This window comes from Haemaphysalis longicornis, unplaced genomic scaffold, assembly GCF_048455015.1.
Source record: "Haemaphysalis longicornis isolate Haplotype H1 unplaced genomic scaffold, Haemaphysalis longicornis Haplotype H1 scaffold_1, whole genome shotgun sequence".
In the NCBI taxonomy this organism is placed as follows: domain Eukaryota; kingdom Metazoa; phylum Arthropoda; class Arachnida; order Ixodida; family Ixodidae; genus Haemaphysalis; species Haemaphysalis longicornis.
In genome coordinates this window covers 330099146-330120069 of record NW_027526203.1, presented here as the reverse complement: position 1 = coordinate 330120069, position 20924 = coordinate 330099146, and the positions used below count along the sequence as shown (strand labels likewise).

Below are 20924 nucleotides of genomic sequence, written 5' to 3'. Positions count from 1 at the left end.
GCGTTTTTCTTTTTTTTTCTCTTAGGTTTGTGAGCAGTGATAGTGTGCGACGTAGTAGGTGGACGGCAATTTAAATGAGCAAATAAAAGAACTCGAGGTTCTAAACACATGTATAGAAGTTAGAACTCAAAAACAAGCTGTGGCATTCACATCAGAAAGTAATATGCCGTTTTCTTGGAGCAACTTGTCCTCAATTTGTATTTAGATATAAACAATCACAGCTTTCATATCTATTTCAGCTCTTGCATAGCTGTCAGTTGCAGACATTATAGCTCTGTAAAGCTCTGTGTTTAAGATTCGAGACCCTTGCTTGCTTGAAGTAGTTTTGCTAAGAAGGAAACGGCATGGAAGCGAGGCAGTAGTGGGAAATTACAGTTGTTACGTAATGGTACACGCGCAGCTCTAATAGCACGCTACCATGTCAGTTTTTTGCCGTGGAAGTCTTCGACAGCCAAGGAAACCCGTACAATGAGAACCAGATCCTGCAGCAGCTGCACGAGGTTGTGAGCATGTCGGCCGTTCCCGGTTGTGGTGTCGGCGTCCTTACCACTGAGCATAGAGACGTCTGGGCGAGAGCGTTTGAAGAGCTATGCCAGAGTAAGCTTCCTTTTGCTTGTGTGTTCTTACTCGCGTGGGATTAATACATTGTGGCATGTTTTAGGGTGGCAAAGTTAACATTGACACATTTCAATGGGATTAGGAACATTTGTTTGTCAACACTTGCATGAATTCACAAATCTTGGGAAAATGGGCTGACCTTTTTTCACACCATAAACATGTTCAGCAAGATTGTATTTATAAATGAGCCACGTATGTCCATGCTCTACGGTGCCATCTCTGTCGTAACAGCCTGCTGAAAGAAGCCAAAGGCTTTTCCAGTGTCAATCTCACATTCACAACTTGTTGCTTGCTCTGGCCGGAGCTATGGTTACGTTGAAAATTCAATGTGTTAGCAGCCGATGAAGTGGATTTAGCAGCTAAGTTGAAAGCAACAAATAACTCACTTGAATCACATCACCCGCCATGCTGAATTAAAATTTTTGAGAAAAATTGAGGGCATTTGTTTGAGTGACCAGAGAAATCAAAGATATTAAACTGCCTCAACAAAAAAAGTTGGTTCAGCTAACTTTTCTATACAACATTTTTGTTTGACTGAATTGTATTTGTGTTGGTGCATGTGGTAGTATAGGCAGAGGTCTGTGAGCTTATGATATGGGGCTTATATCAAGGGGAGTTTTACTGCATTGGGCATGAATCTTATTCACTTTAACTGTTTTGGTAATAAAGTAGAGCCCTTGGATAAAAGTGTAGAGGCCAGTGTATTGCTAGGTGTGTCGAGGAACACCAAAGGGGTCTTTAATGGTCCAGGTTAATTGTGAACAAATGTGTCAGTAACCGGGAAGGGAAGTGTCTTGTATGTATATGTAGCCTTGCACCAGTGATTAGCACAATGTACTTTAGAGAAATGGGATGGAAGGGCAGTAGTGAAGGATATTTGTTTGGGAGGACAGCGGATAATTAATGATCCATGTGTAGTCTGTATTTTAAATGGAATATTATGTGGCGATGCAGTGGTGCAGTGCTTTTAACCTGTTTTAGGAGCTTCGTGCTTTGAAGGCCTTAGCAAAAAAAGTCAACAACCTGTTTTCCGTGAGCTCAGTATTTTGAAAATTTGGCTGAAATTAAGTTTCGTGATATTGCACACATCCTGCATGAATGGAGACAACTTGTGTGCAGTGATTTAGCACCACTTCTACGTTTGTAACACCCAATTGTCTGCTGATTTCAGAGGCCTGTAAGGGTGTGAAGATCCACTTAACATATTTAAACCAGAGCATGCGTGCAAGAGGATGTTACGAGTCTTTTATATATATCTATCTATATATATATATATTGGTCGGGTATCTTGTTCAATGGGCCAGTTCAGCGTACAGCATAGTGAGGGAGACGATAGCGTTTGTCCAATTTCTTAGATTATTTAATACCCAACAGTTTCGAAAGGAGGACCTTTCTATTCTAAGACAACCCCCGAAGAAGAAAGGTCCTCCTTTCGAAACTTTTGGGTATTAAATAATCTAAGAAACTGGACAAACACTATCGTCTCCCTCACTATGCTATATATATATATATATATATATATATATATATTAGGGGTGTGCGAATATTCGAAACTTCGAATATTCGATTCGAATTTTTTGGTATTCGATTCGATTCGAACGACACTTTTATTGTTCGAAATATTCGAACCACCAAAAACTAAAAAAAAATAATAATAAATTCAGACCGTGTCTCAGCAGCAAAGTCGCAAAGCATTTACACGGCGAACAGTACGTGCTTTCGCAGACTGTATCGGTGTTTATTCGTAGTTACAGTGGACTCTCGATGATACGATTCTGGGGGTGCAAATTTCGGCTGTTACAAACGGACCTGCGCGGCCCGGCGGAAAATACGAACGAGCCGGCGAGGCACCCGACTCCCGAACGAGCAAGTGACGGCTCTCGCTCCCCTGTTTGTCACTCTTTCTCCAGAAACGGCCGGGCTGTTGTTTTCTGCTCGCGAAAACGCTCTGTGCACGCCCAACGCGCGCTGACACCGCCGCGAAACCGCCCCTACGCTCCGCGCAGCACGGCCGGCGGCGTCAACATGGCGTCGGCTCCAGCCGCGAAGTGGCCCGGGCGCTCGAGCGACCGTTTCTAACCGCTCTTTAAAATGCGGCTCAAGGGAGACACGAAGTTGCTTGTGCGGTAAAGGAGCTGATAATGCATGCGAAAACGGTACTATAAAACATCATCCGCGCCGCTAGTGAAAGCGCCCATAAAATATTTGCCGGGGTGCTAAGCCTAACCATCTCCGGCGGAGCCAAGCCGGCTGTCTCGATCTCATCGCAAGTTGTCAGGCTCCTCCATTCTGTCGCGCGCGTCGTGCGTTATTTTCTGACCGAGGTAGGCGCTACAGCGGGCGCGAAATCGTTGATGCGGGCGTAAAAATACGGCGCTCGCAGAGCCGAGGCGAGCGAATCGCGTGCAAAAACGCACCATGCGGTTCAGGCTTGACTTGCGGCGCGTAGCGAGCACAGCCGGCACAGCGAGTGAGGAGACGAGCGCGAAGCTTTACGTGCTCCAGAAAGGACTGCTTTACGACATGGGGGTTAGAAAAAAGCAGAAAAAATCACGAATTTCTTCATGCGAAAGTAAGAAAAGAAATAAACGAAAACTTTTTTCTGCGCTCAATTTTTTTGGTCTGTGTTGGCTCATACGAATTTAGGATGATACGAATATTTTTCGCGGTCCCGCGAGATTAGTATCATCGAGTTTACTGTATCAGCGCGCAGAAATGTGCACGGGCTCGGGCATGCCAGCCACTAGTGTCTCAAGTGGGCGGCTGTTTTCGGTATCTGGTGGAGTCGTGACGAGCAGGAGGTTGTCACTGCTCCCCGAACATGTCGAGCAGTTAACCTTTCTCCATGTTAACATTTAAGTGAGTGCAGACCTTAACCTGTTGAATGCAATGGTATTGTGTAATTCCTAATTTCACTTTGTGTGATTTGTTCTGCAATAAAGTTGCAGTTTTTGTGTCTCTAGATGGTGAAAATTTTAATTTTACAAAAAACAATAAGTATTCGTATTCGAAAAATATTCGAAAAATATTCGATTCGATTCGAACTTTGTTTTTATTATTCGAATTCGCTTCGAAATTAAAAAATTGATATTCGCACACCCCTAATATATATATATATAGACAGAAAATTAGAGTTGGCAGTCAAGAAAACCTCGGAAAGCAAAGGGGAGGTTTGGGTGGCTCATAGAAACAGATGAAGAGTTTTTTGAGTCAGAAAGAAAGTGGTGAAAAAAATGCCCGCCGGGTAAGATCCGAACCCACGACCTCCAGAATACCAGTCTGGTGCGATTCTGGGGGTCGTAGGTTCGGATCCCACCCGGCGGGCATTTTTTACCACTTTCTTTCTGACTCAAAAAACTCTTCATCTGTTTCTATGAGCCACCCAAACCTCCCCTTTGCTTTCCGAGGTTATCTTGACTGCCAACCCTTATTTTCTGTCTTATTTCACTGAGCCCCTCATTTCCCATTTTCCAATTTCTGATTCACTATATATATATATATATATATATATATATATATATATATATATATATATATATATATATATATATATATATATATATATATATATATATATATATATATATATATATATATATATAGCTAGGGTGATGGTGCATGCTGCTTGAAGTTCAAAGGCCTCAGGAACTCCGAAAAAGTTTATGATATGATTGCACTTTTAATGCAATATCACCTAACAACATAATTAAATTTCTGTAAATTCTGTAAACTGCAAATTCCTGCACAAAGTATACCTGTTTCCCCCTCTAAATACTTTTAGAAATTGGTATGGCTATGTGGTGGCTTCGAATGGTGATTTTCGACTTGGTGACATTTAGTGGAAATTGTTTGTTGGGCCAATTTTCCGCGAATGAAGACGTGATTCATGAAATTCATCAAAATTAAGAAATTTTGAGCATTTGCAAATTAGTAATAATTTTATTCTACTTGCTATAGAAAGCTTTATTATTAGAGAGCAGAAAATTACTGTTTACAAAGTCTGGCCAATCCTTATGTGGCGTCCATGAAACTAATGTTTATGGTCTTGCTTTTGGAAATAGAAAAATTAATTCTATTTCTAGTTCGATACAGTAGCGAGTGCAGCACACAGACTCTACAAAAGTCAAGGAGGTCAGCAAGCAAACTGCCATGAACCCTTGTTACAATAAAGTTATTAGGAGGGGGATGATTTGTTATAAGCGGCATTGGGTAAGGATTTAAACACATACAAGTTTGGTTTGGATGGGACCATGGAGAATTTCGAATAAAGTGATAATTGTATTATAGAAATTTTGTTTTAACGGGGGCTTGCTTTGTAAAGAGTTGATTGATCTTCCAATGCGGGGTTGTGAGGGTCTCCCATCCGTGCTTGCCTCAGCTGATTCCTGCTTTGCCTTTGCTCTAGATCCTCGCAACGCCAATTGTGTGGAGCTCATTAAGAGGGCCATCCTAGTGGTCTGCCTTGATCAAAAGCTGAAAATCCGAGAGCCCTATGAAGTGGCATGTGCTTACCAGATGCTCCTCGGAGGCAGACATGGCGAAAACGCTGCTAACCGCTGGTGTGACAAAACTGTCCAGGTGCTCATCCCTTTTTTTCATTGTCTGGAGCCTGCAACTGCAAAAGCCATGAAAGAAGAAACACGCGCTTTGATTTGGCCTGTTAGTGTGCAGCATGAGCTATCCACTATCACTAATTTTCCATTAAACCGTGTCCTTGTAATCTTTCTGTCAGTACAGAAGTCAGCAGGAAAAAGATAAGTGTTACAATTATAACATCTATCCATTCATTTGTTTTGTTTGTAAACCTGTATTGTTAATAGTAGCAGTGTAATGTAAGGGGAGCTTCGAACAGTTGCATCAGTTTTCTGTGCTTTCATGGAGTCGCAGGTTTAATTTCTAGCCACTGGACTTGTTCTTCCGGTGCAGAGGAAGAACAAGTGCACCTTTTTGTATTTTATTTTGGCACAGATTTCCTATGTGACCTAAATTAATCTGTAGGCTCCCACCACAGTATGCCATAGCCTCGGGGGTAGCCTGTACGCTTAAAACTCCAATTTATAGAGCTTTGTTGTTTAGCCAACAGGTGAGACAAATTTTATAGTGAAAATTGACTGACAAGTTATGACCTGTGTATTGGTAAAACTGCGACTAATGGCAACATACAGGTATGAGTAGGGATATGGATGTGAGGGATATCAAGAAAGGCAATAACACAATGAGTCCTCATTCTCTCCTTCTATTTAATTGAGTCATGTCTCTACACACAAGGCCTTTTCAATACAAAATTGACCATTCAGTTTTCTACATGCGCCAATAAAACTTAAAACGCTGCATAACTGTGTACTACACTGATACTGTTTCGTACTACTATTAAATACACATTCTGGGCTGTAGATCTTGTTTGAGGCCAACATTTGAAATCAAAGAAAATTGCAAGAAAAAAAGTTGGCGGGAAGAATTGTCAAATGTAGATACAGCATTTTGTGTCAGGCTAGGCATGTGCTTGTAATTGTAAACGCTATTCATCCTTATATGTGTTGTGGCAATGTTAAACAGGTCTGAAATCACACGTGGTACGGATGCATTTCTCTGCATTTTTAGCTTATAGTAAGCAGACATACTTGAATGTTACACTAGTACACACTGAACCACTTTGTCTTCTAGCTTATTGTCGGAGAAGATGGCTACACGGGACTTCTGTATGAGCACAGCCCCTCCGAAGGTCCCCCTGTGGCAATGATGGTGGATCATTGTTACAAGTACATGTAAGTACACTATGAATGTCTTGGCAAATAAGGGCTGATGTGGGAGTTTCACTTGTTTTTTTGCAGTGCACTTGATGATATTCGTCATCTGGTTAGCTGGAAATTTGTAGAGGGTTCTAGCTCTTTTGTTCCATCTGTATTTTAGAGAGAAGGAAGAGGTTGCATAGTTCATTTCAAGCACGTTACGAATAGCGCGCAGGTTTCATTACGATTGCGTGTATGTTTTTCTTGCATGTTTGGTGGGTCCTTGTGGCCATGTGATGTTACCTTTGTGTAGTGTATTTATGTGCCCGTGTGTAGCGATGGCATTTGTGAGGCTTCGCATAGTTTCAGTGGTTGCAATAGTAGATATTAGTGCCCAACATGTTGCTATTGTGTACACACCCCCCGCAAGCACACGATAGAACTAAACTCCAGACGAAGCCCACATAATGAACGCCCTAAATACAGTTAAACCTCGATATAATGTAGTCATAAAAAATGGCACTTTATTTTGTTATTAAAATCTTGTTGCATCGAAATTTTGTCACTAGCATGCAAAAACATTACTGATGTTTTGCCTGCTGTAAGGACCCATTGAGAAGACATTTTATTTTGTGTGTAAGTAATTTTTGACCCCCTTTTGCCTATCAGAGATGGCCTATCAGAGGCCTGCCACAGGTAGCATCACATTGCATTCATACTCCCACAGATATTGCATTGAATCTTGCTGCCCAGTCAAACTCGCATAGCGCCGCAATATGTCAGTTGCGCCGAACACTTCAGGCTTTGCCTTCCTTAGCGTCAGTGTCACTGCATGGGTCCTTGGGTGAGTTTCCCAGCCATGTCCCGCACGATGGAATTGTCCATCACTCCCTCGGTAGCAACGTTGCAGGTGTAGGCGTAAAGGAAGTTTTCACAGTGACACTGTCAGGAACCACCCTGTCCTTTCCACACACCTCCGTGCTTCTTCGGGGCCGGCTTGATTGTCTGTCTTCCTCGTCATATCATAGTGCATGGGCAGTGAACAAAGTCCTTTCATTGGCCTCCAGGCCATCGCACTCTTCAGGGCCACTCGCTGTTGCAGCCACACTATTCTTGAACCTGGCTTTCTGGAAGCAGTCCCGTATGACCTTTAATGTCGCCTTCCAGGATGCAGAGGGCATCTAAAAGGCTTGAAACATGTCCACCTTGGAGAGGGGCTGAAGTGGAGATTGCGTAGTAACTTGTCGATCAGCTGCCGCCGATGCACACTTCACCTTGTCGATGATTCTCTGGTCCTGCGGCTGAAACAACAAAGTGCACTTTGGGGAAAAATCATAGCTCCACGTTGTTGATGTGATGGGTGTCAGAATCGCCAATTTCTGTTCGAGTGAAAAAGCTTCCCACTTACACCCGCTCATGGCAGCCGTGCATGCATGACATGAAAGCAAAAAGGAGAGTCGACATGCCCAGTACGGCACAAGCAGCACAGAAACGAGAACTGCTGAAGCCACAGCCGTGCAAGCAACAGGAATCGGCAGGGGCAGCAGGCATCGTTGAAGGTTACACTAATACTAATACGTACTGAATATTACATGTTACACTAATACGTACTGAATCACTTTGTCCTCTCGCTTATTGTTGAGACAGGTATGCACGTCGGCGCATGAGTGCATGTATAAAAGGCACAGGGAAGAGGGAGACCTGTTTAGGCCGTAGCAAGCATGCGATGTCGCCCTCTTCCATTGGCAGCAAAGTACGTGAAAAAGAGAAGGGGCAAGGGGTACTCTAGCTGCTTATCTTTTGCTTGCAGTGGACCAAATAGCGCTCCCTAGGAGGCTTGTCTGTGTGGGTTACCCAAGCTGCTTGCACAGGAAACGCTTTCCCCTCGGGAGTCATTATAATGGCGAAACTGTCTTTCCAGGCCCAATTTAAGTCCAGAGACATCGTTGTAATGAAGTTACACCAAAACTTTACCCCATTATATCAAAATTAAATATACAAAGTTTCTAATGGCCATTACGTTATGTATACTTAGTAACTTCATTATAAATAGGATTTCATTGCATTGAAGTAGGTTACATCGAGTTTTTACTGTAGGCTCTTATTTTGCTCACAAAAAACTGCCATTATAGAAGTGTATCACATTCTCAAGGCATGGTTGACACAAGTGCTTGCAGGCTTATCTTAATATGAGATTAATTAAAATCTTGTAGTATTACTACTTTAGTAGTACTTGACCGAACTGAAGTAAAAGAAAATGGTGGCTGATAATGCACAGGTGGGAGTGTGTTGACAGGGCTCGTCTTTTCAAGAAAAAAGGTTAACTGACACAGTTATCAGCTGCTAGCCTCATTAATATTTCATAATGAACTTTAAAACATTGTAGACACATGTTAAGACTAAGTTGGTTCATGCGAACTCATGATTAAAATAAAAACACTTTTGCCTCTTGTGAATGACACAGTTTCTGATAAGACAACAGATACTTGCAGTCTCGTTTAAGTTTTCTAATGGCAAATATGGGAAATAAAGCCTATAACAACTGTAGGTGTGTCTTGTTGGTTTCTCTGCAAAAGGAATTGCTGGCTTCAAGTTATTAGAAAATTCACATTTTCGGGGCTTTCCGTGTTGAAGCTGTGTATGTGCATATGCAGCACACCATAGTGAGAGGCTACAATCAGTTTATACCACCTGAGGGTCTTCAACGTGTGTCAGAATCTCCTCACACAGGGTTTTTTTATTTTTCAAGTTATTCTATGAAAACAGAATACAGGTGTGGTTCATTCAAAAGACTCATTTCAGAGTGACACTTATGGCAATATTTACAAAAACTAAAAAATGAAGCTATACTCGGTTACAACTCAAGAACGGCACCACCTCATGTAGTGTATCGCTCCGCCAAAGCGCCGGACCCGTGACGTCAGTGCGCGTGCGTTTTGAAAGGGGTTTTCTATGAATGCGTGATATCGGCTGCCTTGTCTCACGCAGTTTGTTTGTCGTCACTGGAGTCGTTTATAAGCATATTAAGTCCAAAAAATCACGGGAACGGCTCACGCCATGTTCAAAATATTCCCAGTAGCGCCCTACTTGCGCCGTGCGGAGAAACATCCGGCTACAGTGATAAGGCACAGCGGCAACTTCCGGTGCCGTTCTTAAGTTGTCACCGAGTATAGTCCTGTGGAAAACAGATGAAAGAGTCACCAGCCAGTTGCTTACACTTTCCTCATGATGTCACAGGGACTACCGTAAAAACCCGCGTATAATACGAACCCGCGTATAATACGAGGTGTAATTCGGGGACAGCAAAATCAGAAAAAAAGTTTTCATCCGCATATAATACGAGGTAAAGAGCACAGAAAACATTTATTTGCACTGCAGTTACCCTTCAACCCTTCAGTCATTGTCAGTTTTCGCTGGCACTGTCTCCCGACGTCCGTTCAGACATCGTCAAGTTCGCTGCCGCTGTCTCCGGAAGTCGCCTTGTTGGAAATGTCTTCCCACAGAAAGGGGTCCTCAGTGCCATCAAGGGCGTTCGAGATGCCGCATTTCTTAAAAGAGCGACTGACGAGCTCCTCTGGGATGCTGGCCCACGCATCCGCGATCCAGCCACAAAGCTCCCCTGGAGAGGCCCGCGTCAGCCATTCGGTAGCTGTCACTTACGGGTCTCCTGACCTCATCCACTCTTGGTAGCAGGACCTGATGCAGTCTTTGAAAGGCTTGTTGATGCAAACGTCTAGCGGTTGCAGCTGGGATGTCATTCCTCCTGGAATGACAATGAGTTCGGTGCGGGGTTCGCGCAACAACTTCTTCACTGAATCAGCCAGGTGGCAGCGAAAGGCGTCCAACACGACCACTGACGGGAACCCCTAACAGTGCTCCAGGCCGCCGACACCACACAGACTTTATCTAGTCAAGCACCAGTTGCTTTCTCCACCCGCGAATGCTGCCTTCGGTGACGCCGAACTGCCGTCCTGCGGCGCAATTCCTGATGGTCTTGGCACATAAAATAAATTTTCTTTTAATTGCCGCTGAATGCTGCCTTCGTGCACCCAACATATCGTGATAGACTTGCGGTGAACGTGCCGATCCTTCGCGTGGTCAAAACAATCAAAATGGCGCTGGCTGAGAGAAGCAGCAGCCAGCTCACCGCAACTGCAAGATGGCCCACCCTCCGCTGAAACCAAAACCGAAAGTGCAAATTTTCGGCTGAAAACTTTGGGATCCACATATAATACGAGGCACAAATTGTACATAGTAAAATTGGGAAAAAAACCTCGTATTATACGCGGGTTTTTACGGTAGTTCATGGGATTGAGCAATTGTATTAATGCCTTTGGTTTTGCTTAATCACGCCACTTGAATGCTAGCATGGAGTTAACTAAACGGTTACCCTGTTCTTGGTGTCTCCCTGCGCCGTTGTTGCTGGTATAGTGTACTGGATCGTTCTTGCCTGTACAGTAGAACCCTGCTTATACGTTCCTCACTATTACGTTTTCCTGGCTATTAGATCCCTGGCTATTAGGGTCCAGTAATACCGGAGGCTACCCGAATACAGTTGGCCTATGCATCATTGGCAATATGACTGTAGTGCTTTAGTTTTTTGCGGTACTGCCCACAACTTATGTGGTTAATTCACTGCCTAACAAAAATTTGTTGTGGCCTGTTTATTAAAGTAAGAAAGGAGTACTGTTATTTTTCTGTTTCAGCGACAAGAAGGAGGGCTTCCCAACATCCTGCAAACCAGTCGACACTGTTCCAAAAAAACTTCAATTTGAACCGTCTGAACGCACCATTGCAGACATCAAGGAGGCTTCCACTTCACTTTCTAGGTTGGTAACTGTCCTTTAACAAAATAGTGGCAAAATGTCACTAAACAGAATACAGTAGCCGGCCATTTTTTCAGACTCCGAAAATTAGGACTTGCTGGGTATTTCAGACTTTCCTGAGGAACCGCCAGTTGTCCCATAGGAGTAATGACTCGGGGATTTTTCGGACTGCTTTTGAATTCGGACTATTTTTCATTCCTCTCCAGGTCCGAAAAATCGGTCAGCTACTGTATATAGGGACCAGTGCAATCTGTATCACTTATAGGAAGTTAAAGCTGTGTCATTTCGAGCAGTTGTCATTTAATTAAGCAACACTGGTTGGCACATTACTTTCATTTTACTTTACTTTCACTAAGAGTGCAAGAGCGGTTTCTTCAAGTTTCTTCGATTACATGGTGTGCAGCTGCTTTATTTGTCATGAAGATTTTGTCTTCTTTCCCAAGTACATTTGAAGGGTTTGCTGGCAGCAGTTCGTCAGGCAGGAGAATAGAGGGAGAAGCAATATTAGTCAAAGAAGTGGCAAGGTTGGGGGGATATTTCGGAATAGACTGCCTAGACTAAGCATGGAAAGCAGTCCATAAATGCAGATTGCACACTTGTGCTGGAGGATTTGGTCTTCTCAATCTTTTTTTCAGTATCACAGATGCTGATGTTTTACAGTGCAACCAAACTGTGGCTTGCAGGCTCACAGAAGACTTGGATCTTTTCATCTTCAAGTTCAAAGGCTATGGAAAAGAATTCATCAAATCTTGCCAGCTAAGCCCAGATAGCTATGTCCAAATGGCAATGCAGCTAGCATACTACAAGTAAGTGTGCACAGAAAAGGAGGCCCCCTTTTGTTAGCCTGTGTCTTACGGAATGTTGAAAATAAATTTAAAATCGAATAGATTAAATTGATGGTTTTTAGCTGGAAACATTTTGTCTACTGCTGTTATGGAGCCTGTGAGTCTTATTTTTTGGTAGCTGCTTAGTTGCACCTTAAGGACCTGCACAGCTTTCAGCAGCGCTTGCACGGCTATTTGAGGTATCCAGAACCACCTAATTCAAAAACCAAAATCACCTTCACCAAGACCCCATTTCAGCTGCTCCAGCAGCTCGTTGTTTTCACCTCTGCAGTTACTTTGTAGCGTGCACTAAATACTAGGGACCAAGTCCACATCTCGCTACCTCTGGTGCGAAAGTAGCAGTACATGTCGTAAAAAAAAAAAAAGTATCAGGTTTCGAAATGTCTTGCACTTGCCTTAAAGGGGCCATGAAGACAAGTTTGCACCCGCCGTGGTGGCTCAGTGGCTGAGGCGTTGTGCTGCTGAGCACGAGGACGCGGGTTTGATTCCGGCCGCGGCGGCCGCTTTTCTGATGGAGGCGAAAAGCGAAAGCCGCCCATGTGTACGAGATTTTGGTGCACGTTAAAGGCCCCCAGGTAGCCAAAATTAATCTGGAGCCCTCCACTACGGCGCACCTCATCGCCTGCATTGCATCGGCGTGTTAAAACCCTACAATCAAGACAAGTTTGTTTTATTCTAAATATTTCGTGTTCTATAGTGCCCCCAGTGCTTGTGGAAACGCAAACGATGCTTTATTCACTGCGAAATTTATTAATTTAAGCTATAATTTTGATTCTCGCACCAAAACGTGTGTTTGAACGACATTTGCAATGACATCATAGGAACAGGTCTTTCAGCTAAACTTGGTGTGGAGCGGAGACTTGTTTACTGTTAGTCAACCTAGATGGCGCCACCACACCGTGATAAGCCGTTTTCTGCCTTTGGTTTGTTTGTGACTGTACTTAAACCTGGCTTGTTTTTGTTGATAGAGAAAATAATCGTTTCGTAAAACATAGTGCTCGCTCGACAAATATGGCCACGTAAGACACCGTCGCTTGCGTCAGTTGGCCAGTGTCATCTGAGACAACCCCAAAGCCCCACAGTGCTGTGCATCTAAACCAAGCACAATGCGCACAGTACCAACTGCAGTACGCATCGGTACTTCTATGTTTACGTGTGCTTTCATAACTTCCACCGTTTGTCCTACCATTCTTACTGATATAAAAAGAATGTACCCTAAATTTAAGCACAAATAGCTCGCTCGGCAAGCTTATAAAAGCTCTGCCTAATTTGCATTTGCTTTTGCTTCTGCCAATCGCAGAGCTGGCTGGTATGACATCATAGGTTCTGTTGCGGGAAATTAGCTAGTGGGTTGCTTGGCCATTCCCTTTTTTCCTGATTATATAGCTTATTTGAGTGAAGTTTACGTTAAAAGTTGTGTCAGCATGACTCTAACGAGCAATCTTTTGAATGAACCAAACTTGCGTTTTGTCTTCATGGTCCCTTTAATGCAGTAAATTCCTTCTCATTAAACCACCGCAGTGGCTCAGTGGCTATGGCGTTGTGCTGCTGAGCCCAAGGATGCGGGTTCGATTCTGGGCACCGCGGCGGCCGCTTTTCTGATGGAGGCGAAAAGCGAAAGCCGCGCATGTGTTGGAGATTTTGGTGCCCATTAAAGATCCCTAGGCGGTAAAAATTAATCCGCAGCCCTCCACTATGGCACGCCTTATCGCCTGTGTAGCATCGGCACGTTAACCCCCACCCAGAATCGTACCGATACCTGGGTGTACTCATCAACAGCAAACTAACATGGACTGACCATATCGCACAGCTTTCGGCCAATGCCTCCAAAACATTAGGTTTCATCAGAAGGTCCCTGTCCTCCTTACCGGCCTCAGTTCGTAAACTCGCCTACGAAAGCTACGTCTGTAGTAAACTCGAATATGCTTCTCCAATTTGGAATCCACACCAATCTTATTTAATTGACACCCTTGAAGCCATTCAGAATCGTGCGGCTCGATTCATAACCTCCCAATACAATTTCTGCACAAGTGTTACTACTATAAAATTATCACTGTCTCTCAACTCCCTGGATCTTAGACGAAAAATAGCACGCGTTTGTTTATTTCACAAACTGTATTTCAATATTAATTACTTACATGGCTCCCTGCTTCTTCCACCAATTCAAACTTTGCGCACGCGTCTCTTTAATTCTTTGAGTGTCCAAAATTTAAAAGGTTCAGCTAACACTTTCAACAAATCTTTTCTTCCGTTAACAATTGAGGATTGGAATCGGCTTCCAAATGCAATAGACAATGAGCGTAATGCTCTAAAGTTTAAAAGCTTACTCGAAACTCATTTGACAATCGCACCATTGTAAATTTTGTGTATTAGTTCTGTAACCAGCTGCTTTTTTCACATTTTTATGCCACTTTGAATCATGCTATTAGTTGTATAACGAGTTTTGTTGTTATTATTGCCCTGTAATTGCAATTCTTGAGTTGTATCCTGCTTTATGTTCTTGGTCTGCAATTGCCTTTGTACCCGCCGCGGTGGCTCAGTGGCTAAGGCGTTGCGCTGCTGAGCACAAGGTCGCGGGTTCGATTCCCGGCCGCGGCGGCCGCTTTTCTGATGGAGGTGAAAAGCAAAAACGCCCGTGTGTACGAGATTTCGGCGCACGATAAAGATCCCCAGGTGGTCAAAATTAATCCGGAGCCCTCCACTACGGCGCGCCTCATCGCCTGCATTGCGTCGGCGCGTTAAACCCTACAATCAATCAATCAATTGCCTTTGTGTATGCTTGTTCGACCCCCCCCCCTTATGTAATACCCCGTCAGGGGCCCTAAGGGTAAATAAATGATGATGATGAATTAAAAAATCATTAAAGAATTTCTTCTCATTAAAACTTTAGCACTGTATTGTTGAGTAAATAACTTGTACCACCTGCTCTCCAACAGGATCCACAAGGAGCCTGGTGCAACGTACGAGAGTGCCTCCACCCGAAAGTTTATTCATGGTCGTACTGAAACCATTCGTTCAACTTCTAGTGACAGCGTGGCATTTTGCAAGAGCTTTGAAAGTTCAAGCTCAGGTCTTGCAGAAAAAGTACAAAGCCTGCGGAAAGCTGTCCAAAACCACAAGGACTACACAAATCTGGTAAGTGTGGGCACGTCCAAACAAACAAAAAAAGAAGCTCGCTCAGTTGCGGGAGTCACATTTGCATCCATGGCATTGCTGTCACTACATCATAAATTAGGTACTCTCATCTGTACTGCTGCTTGAAGTTTAATAACTACACATGTGCCAGCGTTGACTTTTGCGTTCAAGGTGAATACATCAAGTGAATGAGGATGTGCTCGGAATAATTCAAAGCAAATAATTTAAACAATGCAAAAAAAGTAACCAGCTACAGCCATGAAGACTGCAGTGAAAACCCAACTGACCACTTAATGTCGCTGCAGCAAGAGCAACAGTTGATGAGCAAGTTCATCAACAGATGCGAAGCAGTTATCGAGATCACGAGTGGTTTCTTGGTTCCGATGGACAGAGCAGCATTGGTTCCAGTGCACAGCACCATGACTGTCTTCGAGAGCTGCTTCGTCTGATATCAGGGGCAGCTCTTAGTACCAGGCTTTTGATATCACGCTTGTATACACGCCAATTATAAGGTCACAATTCGCACAGATGCACCAAGCACGTAGGCACGAGAGAGAGTGCAGAGTTCTTTTTGTTCTTCGCCCTGCACGAACCACTAGTGGTTGTGTAGTGTGAGAGCACTAGGTGCGCCATTCCTCAAAAAAGCCTCTGAGCGAAATGCCTGAGGAAGGAATATCGAGCCAGTGAGACAGAGGGGGGCTCATCTCTATTGCGAGGCAACAGCCAGGCACGCTGGGTGTGCACACAGTGGCTTTCCTGGTGCCAATGGAAATGAGCCCTCCTTTTTCTTCCTGTTGTTTATTGTCTTTGTTGTTTGTTATTCCTCTCTTCTTTTTTGCCTTGTTTGGCTGCTTTCGCACCCCTAATATATAGTATGCATCATTTTTTTAGTGAAAAAAAAGCAACCCAACCATCCCTATTACTGTGAAGCACTTCTAAATTTTTGAACACTGAAACTGATCAAAAAGTGTTTCAAGAGTCAGAGTATAAAAATAAACAACTTTTTGCAAATTTCTTCTAATAACACCTTGCATGGCTTGCCTTACCATAGCATGGTTACATTAAATCGTTAATGGCACAAGGTTTATGCGGTGGCCTTGCACTAATAAAATACATATAGTATGTCCGTTCGTGCTACTGCTGCTACTACTATGACCACTACAAACTTTGCGGAACTTTAGCAGTGACACCTGTTGTAATTGTCTGAAATCTGTGTTTGCAATGAAGGTTGAGTTTTTATATGTATTAGATTTTGTGGCCATGTTTATTATTCCTCCAACTCCCAACAAAGGAGCTTTATCTAGCAATCCTTTGGGTTCGAAGAAAGCCCTTGTAAGGTTGTTCTTGTGTGTGTGTGGTTTTTGTTTCCAGTATGTATTCTTGTTTATTTGAGAACATTAATTTGTTGAATCTGTGGAGGGGGGGAATCGCGTAAACCTGCGAGCGGCTGGCGAGGAGGCGCCATTGCCTTCACTCAGCAGCCAGGTCACATCATGGGTCATGCGGAAATCCAGTCGTCCAATGGGATGGCGAAGTGACCAACAGGATGTCATTCGGAGAGGTGACAAGAGGCGCGGTAAGCTGACGCCGGGGGACTCGATGAGGCGGCGGCCAGAGGAACAGGAGCCAAGGGAACCACTCCCTTCTCAGCTAGCCTTGACCAACATCGTCCACCCGTAGTGCCAGAGTTGAATGACTCTGGCTGCTCTAGCAACGCGGGTCCTATCGACGATGCAGAAGACGGGAGCGCTTGGGTGGTTTGGATAACAAACCACCTTGAGGAATTCCGTCCAATGGCCTTGCCTCTTGCCTACCTCCCATTTCGGCGCCCTAGCCACGGCTGCCGGAAGTGGAAGAAGATTCTCCGAGTATGACCCACGCCACAATACATGCAGCTCAACAGCCACAGCAGCACGTGTAGTGTGGGAGTAGGCATCCAATATTTGCTTGGAGTTATCACTTGGGGTGTGCTGCACGCAGTGGTTCCTTTGAGGCTGACGTAGTGAAAATGTACTGCCCGACCCGTGTTCTTTAAGTTTGGAGGCAATTGGGCGATGTTGGCATTTACTTTGTACTTTCGCATTTCATTAAGGCAATCAATGGACATGGTGTGGACCGGCTCTTGTTTGGCTTGAAGATGATTGCTGCCGAAAACAACATTCCACTGCCTGAATTGTACCGAGATGCAGCATACACTGTCAGCACCCAGTTCAAGATTTCATCCAGTCAGGTGAGCTCGTGTTTCATTCAGATATGGTATCCACCCTGAAATCTCACTGCCTGACAATTTAATTTAAGCCAGAATTTATGTTGGCCTAGAGAGCCCTCGTATGGGATGACCCTCTCTATCCAGGATGTTGTGGTCAACTTCAGGCGTAGCATTTTGAGTCCTGTTGCACATGCAGTTTAAAGGGACTGGGAGGAGAGCATGCAGCGTTGCTGCATTCCAAATTCCTGGCTTGTTCGATCACCGAGTCATTTATGATTAGGTGAGGGAATTTAAAGCTTTCGGCTCTTTCGCCAAGAGGGCACTGCAGGAATCGAGTCCTCTCATTGGTCTTCCTCCAGCACCCTCTCTCACGAAGGGACCCCCCTTTTTACCGAGCCCGTTGCAGATGCACATGCCAATTACTCTGGTTGCACAGGCTCTGGTTGCACAGCCATGATGACAAGAGTTTGGTTCCGCACACAACTTCGCAGTCTAGCAGATCATTTAGTCACCATTGTAAGAAACACTCCTGTGCTTGTAAATTACCTGAGCCTCTCCAACAATTACGCCCTATTTTGTTGACAAAGCTGCTGCTACTTGCCGTGGTGGCTCAGTGGCTGAGGCATTGTGCTGCTGAGCACGAGGCCGCAGGTTCGATTCCCGGCTGCGGCGGCCGCTTTTCTGATGGAGGCAAAAAGCAGAAACGCCTGTGTGTACGAGATTTCGGCGCGTGTTAAAGATCCCCAGATGGTCCGGAGCCCTCCACTACGGCGCGCCTCCTCGCCTGCATTGCGTCGGCATGTTAAACCCTACAATCAATCGATCAGGTTGGCTGCTGCTTATTGCAAACCACCCACTATTGTGCACTACCTTCACCTTGGGCTGCCAGGACATCCGATGGTGTCGCACACCACTCGCATTAAGACGTGCTCTACTGGTGTTTCCTGCGTTGGAAGCAAAGCATCACTTGCTTGAGAAAGGAAGCAGATAATGCGCACGTTATATGGGCTCTCTTTTGATCCATAATCAAGTCACTCGACCAGATTTAGGGGAAATACCCAAGGTGGAGCAAGTTTCTGCGAAAGAAAATTTGACATCCACCTGAAATGCAACCACAAAGGAAAGCTAAACAAAGAAAGCTATACAGCTTTCTCAGAAACTTTGCAGTTTAAGAAAAATTCGTCCTGGTTTAGGGGTTTGAACCCGGCACCACTGCCTGTCTAGGGCAGTCCCTCTACCAAATGAGCTAACCAGGAGGCTAGCCGTTTGTACTGGGAGGGCGAATTTATCAATTACTCGAAGTGAGGGACAGGTGTTAATTGCCCAGTTTTCTGGCCGATTAACACTTGTCCCTCACTTTGAGTGGTCGATCAATTTGATCTCACACTACAAACGGCTGGCCTCCTCTTAATTAGCTTTCCTCCAAATCTGGTTAATTAACACATCCCTCGCTAAGCAACAAGATGGGCCCGTGAACACACTGTGAGGCCATCTTTGGCAATGGAGCAGGCACAAAATAAGGTCACGCATTACTTTCAGAGACTCTTTATTAATATCCTTTGATATTAATATTGATATCAAAGGTCCTGTATTAATAAAGGACCTTCTCAATGACTGCTTACAACTGGCAAATGCATCTACATGCTAGGTGCAGTATTTCAATGCAACAAAATGTTATTACAACAAAGTAAAGTGCCACTTTTTTATGACTGCTTTATATAAAGGTTAACTATAACTGTTTATAACATGTGTCACTGGAGCCATGAAAACCTGCACCTTAAGTGTGGTACCAAAATCTGCACAAACCAAGGCCACGTGCACAATCTACCTTTTAAGCATTTTTAATTTACCATCACTGAAACGCACATGACTTTAAACAGAGGCATTATTTATTTCCTGTCTCTTTTTACGTCGGCCACTGCTAGACGATTTTTTGAAATGGCAGGCATGATTTTTTTTTTTTTGAGGGAGAATTTCTGTCACTTTGTGACTATTTGCAGAAACCCAGTTAATACCACTGGCACAACATAATCAGAACTTTTGTTACTTTTGTACACTACCTCATTCATTGGCAATTCTGAAGGCAGTTGCATATCAACACAATGTTCTAGTAGGGACAACTCACGGTAATGTCACTCGCTGTCCCTAGTGGTGCACCAAGGGAAAGGACAGTTGTGGTTATCACATGACTTCATATGGAATACAGTCGAACCTCGTTATTACAAATGCTGATGTAGCGAATTATCGCATATAGTGAACTAAACGAAGTTTGTTTGGTCGTGCTTCATTTCAATGACGCCTATTCTTTTTATAATGAAACCGAAACCTGGAGAGCCGCGCGATATAGGCTATAACGAAGAAATATGTTTTCCGTGAGGCTCAAAACTCGACAGCTAGTATATTAAAAGGAAAATAAAAAAAAAAAGTGCGACAAAACAGCCATTTCTTAGTAGCTTGAAAAACTGTGCAAGTAAAAAAGGCCCTTTATTGCGTGGACAGCGTGAAAAACTTCATTCCTCTCAGACTGTGAAAAGCCACCAGGCGAAGGCCATATCCACCTTAAAGTAAATAAGAACGCAGGCCTGTTTTGCCGAACAAACTTTGTTCTGTTGTAATTTCACGGTCTCACGTCCTGGGCTGTTCCGTTTGAAATGCCACAAGGAGACAGATAAGGATTACCCCTTTTATAGTGGGTTCAAAGCATAGAACATGCGTTTTTTGTCTAGGATTCTTGCGCGAGCCAGATTGCCGATTTATTAGAGCCGATTTTTACCTCTACGTTTACAACGAATATCGGATATAACAAACTAATTTACTGCCCCTATACCACTTCGTTATAACGAGGTTCGTTTGTACTTTAACATTTCTTTCTTTTTTTTTTTCCGCAGCCAAGTTAAAGGGGAGCGGGAAACATGCACTGTATGGGATAAGTGTTCCCCCCCCCCCTCTCTCTTTTTCTTGTGACCCTGAAATGAAGTGCACGCTTTTGTTGAATTTTTCTTTTTCTTTGTTATTTTTCGCTGGCTGCTACCAGTCACAATCATCATCAGCCTATTTTGGTCCCCTGCAGGACGAAGGCCTCTCCCATTGACCTCCACCCGCTCCTGTCTTGCACTGCCCGAGTCCACTCCTTGCCTCCGAATTTTCTCCTTTCGTCCCTCTAAACGGCCTTCCCCTTCTTCTAAACCCGTCTCTCAATAGCCACTCTGTTACCCTGGTGGTCCACCGTTTGTCACTTCGTCTCACTGCATGGCCAGCCCAAGTCCATTTCGTTTTCTTAACCGGAACTGTGATCAGGGGTAGGGGGTAGACATCTTTTGTTGTAATGTGATTAAGATGTCGGTATTCTGCCAGGTGCTATCTTTTTTTTTTTTTTTTTTTTACCAGAATGACTGGTGAGGTCCAGGGGCTGCACAAAGGCTCAGTATATCCTTCGAGAGCATCTTTACTACTTCGGCTTGGATGATGTCCCGTTCAGCGCGAGACACGCGATACGGGTGCCTGTGGATTGAAGTGGCATCACCTGTGTCAGTGCGATGAGTGACTAGGTTATTTCAGCTCA

At 44.1% G+C, this 20924-nt stretch overlaps 1 protein-coding gene across 1 annotated transcript in view; it reads left to right on the top strand.

The window, feature by feature from the left end:
• Positions 1–20924, top strand: part of LOC144152188 (carnitine O-acetyltransferase-like) — a 35282-nt gene that overhangs the window by 7486 nt on the left and 6872 nt on the right. The window contains exons 7-13 of the mRNA XM_077683419.1: positions 426–597; positions 5024–5196; positions 6283–6383; positions 11054–11176; positions 11857–11979; positions 14955–15153; positions 17246–17383. Of these exons, the coding sequence (XP_077539545.1) occupies positions 426–597; positions 5024–5196; positions 6283–6383; positions 11054–11176; positions 11857–11979; positions 14955–15153; positions 17246–17383 (1029 nt within the window). The remainder of the gene's footprint in view (positions 1–425; positions 598–5023; positions 5197–6282; positions 6384–11053; positions 11177–11856; positions 11980–14954; positions 15154–17245; positions 17384–20924) is intronic.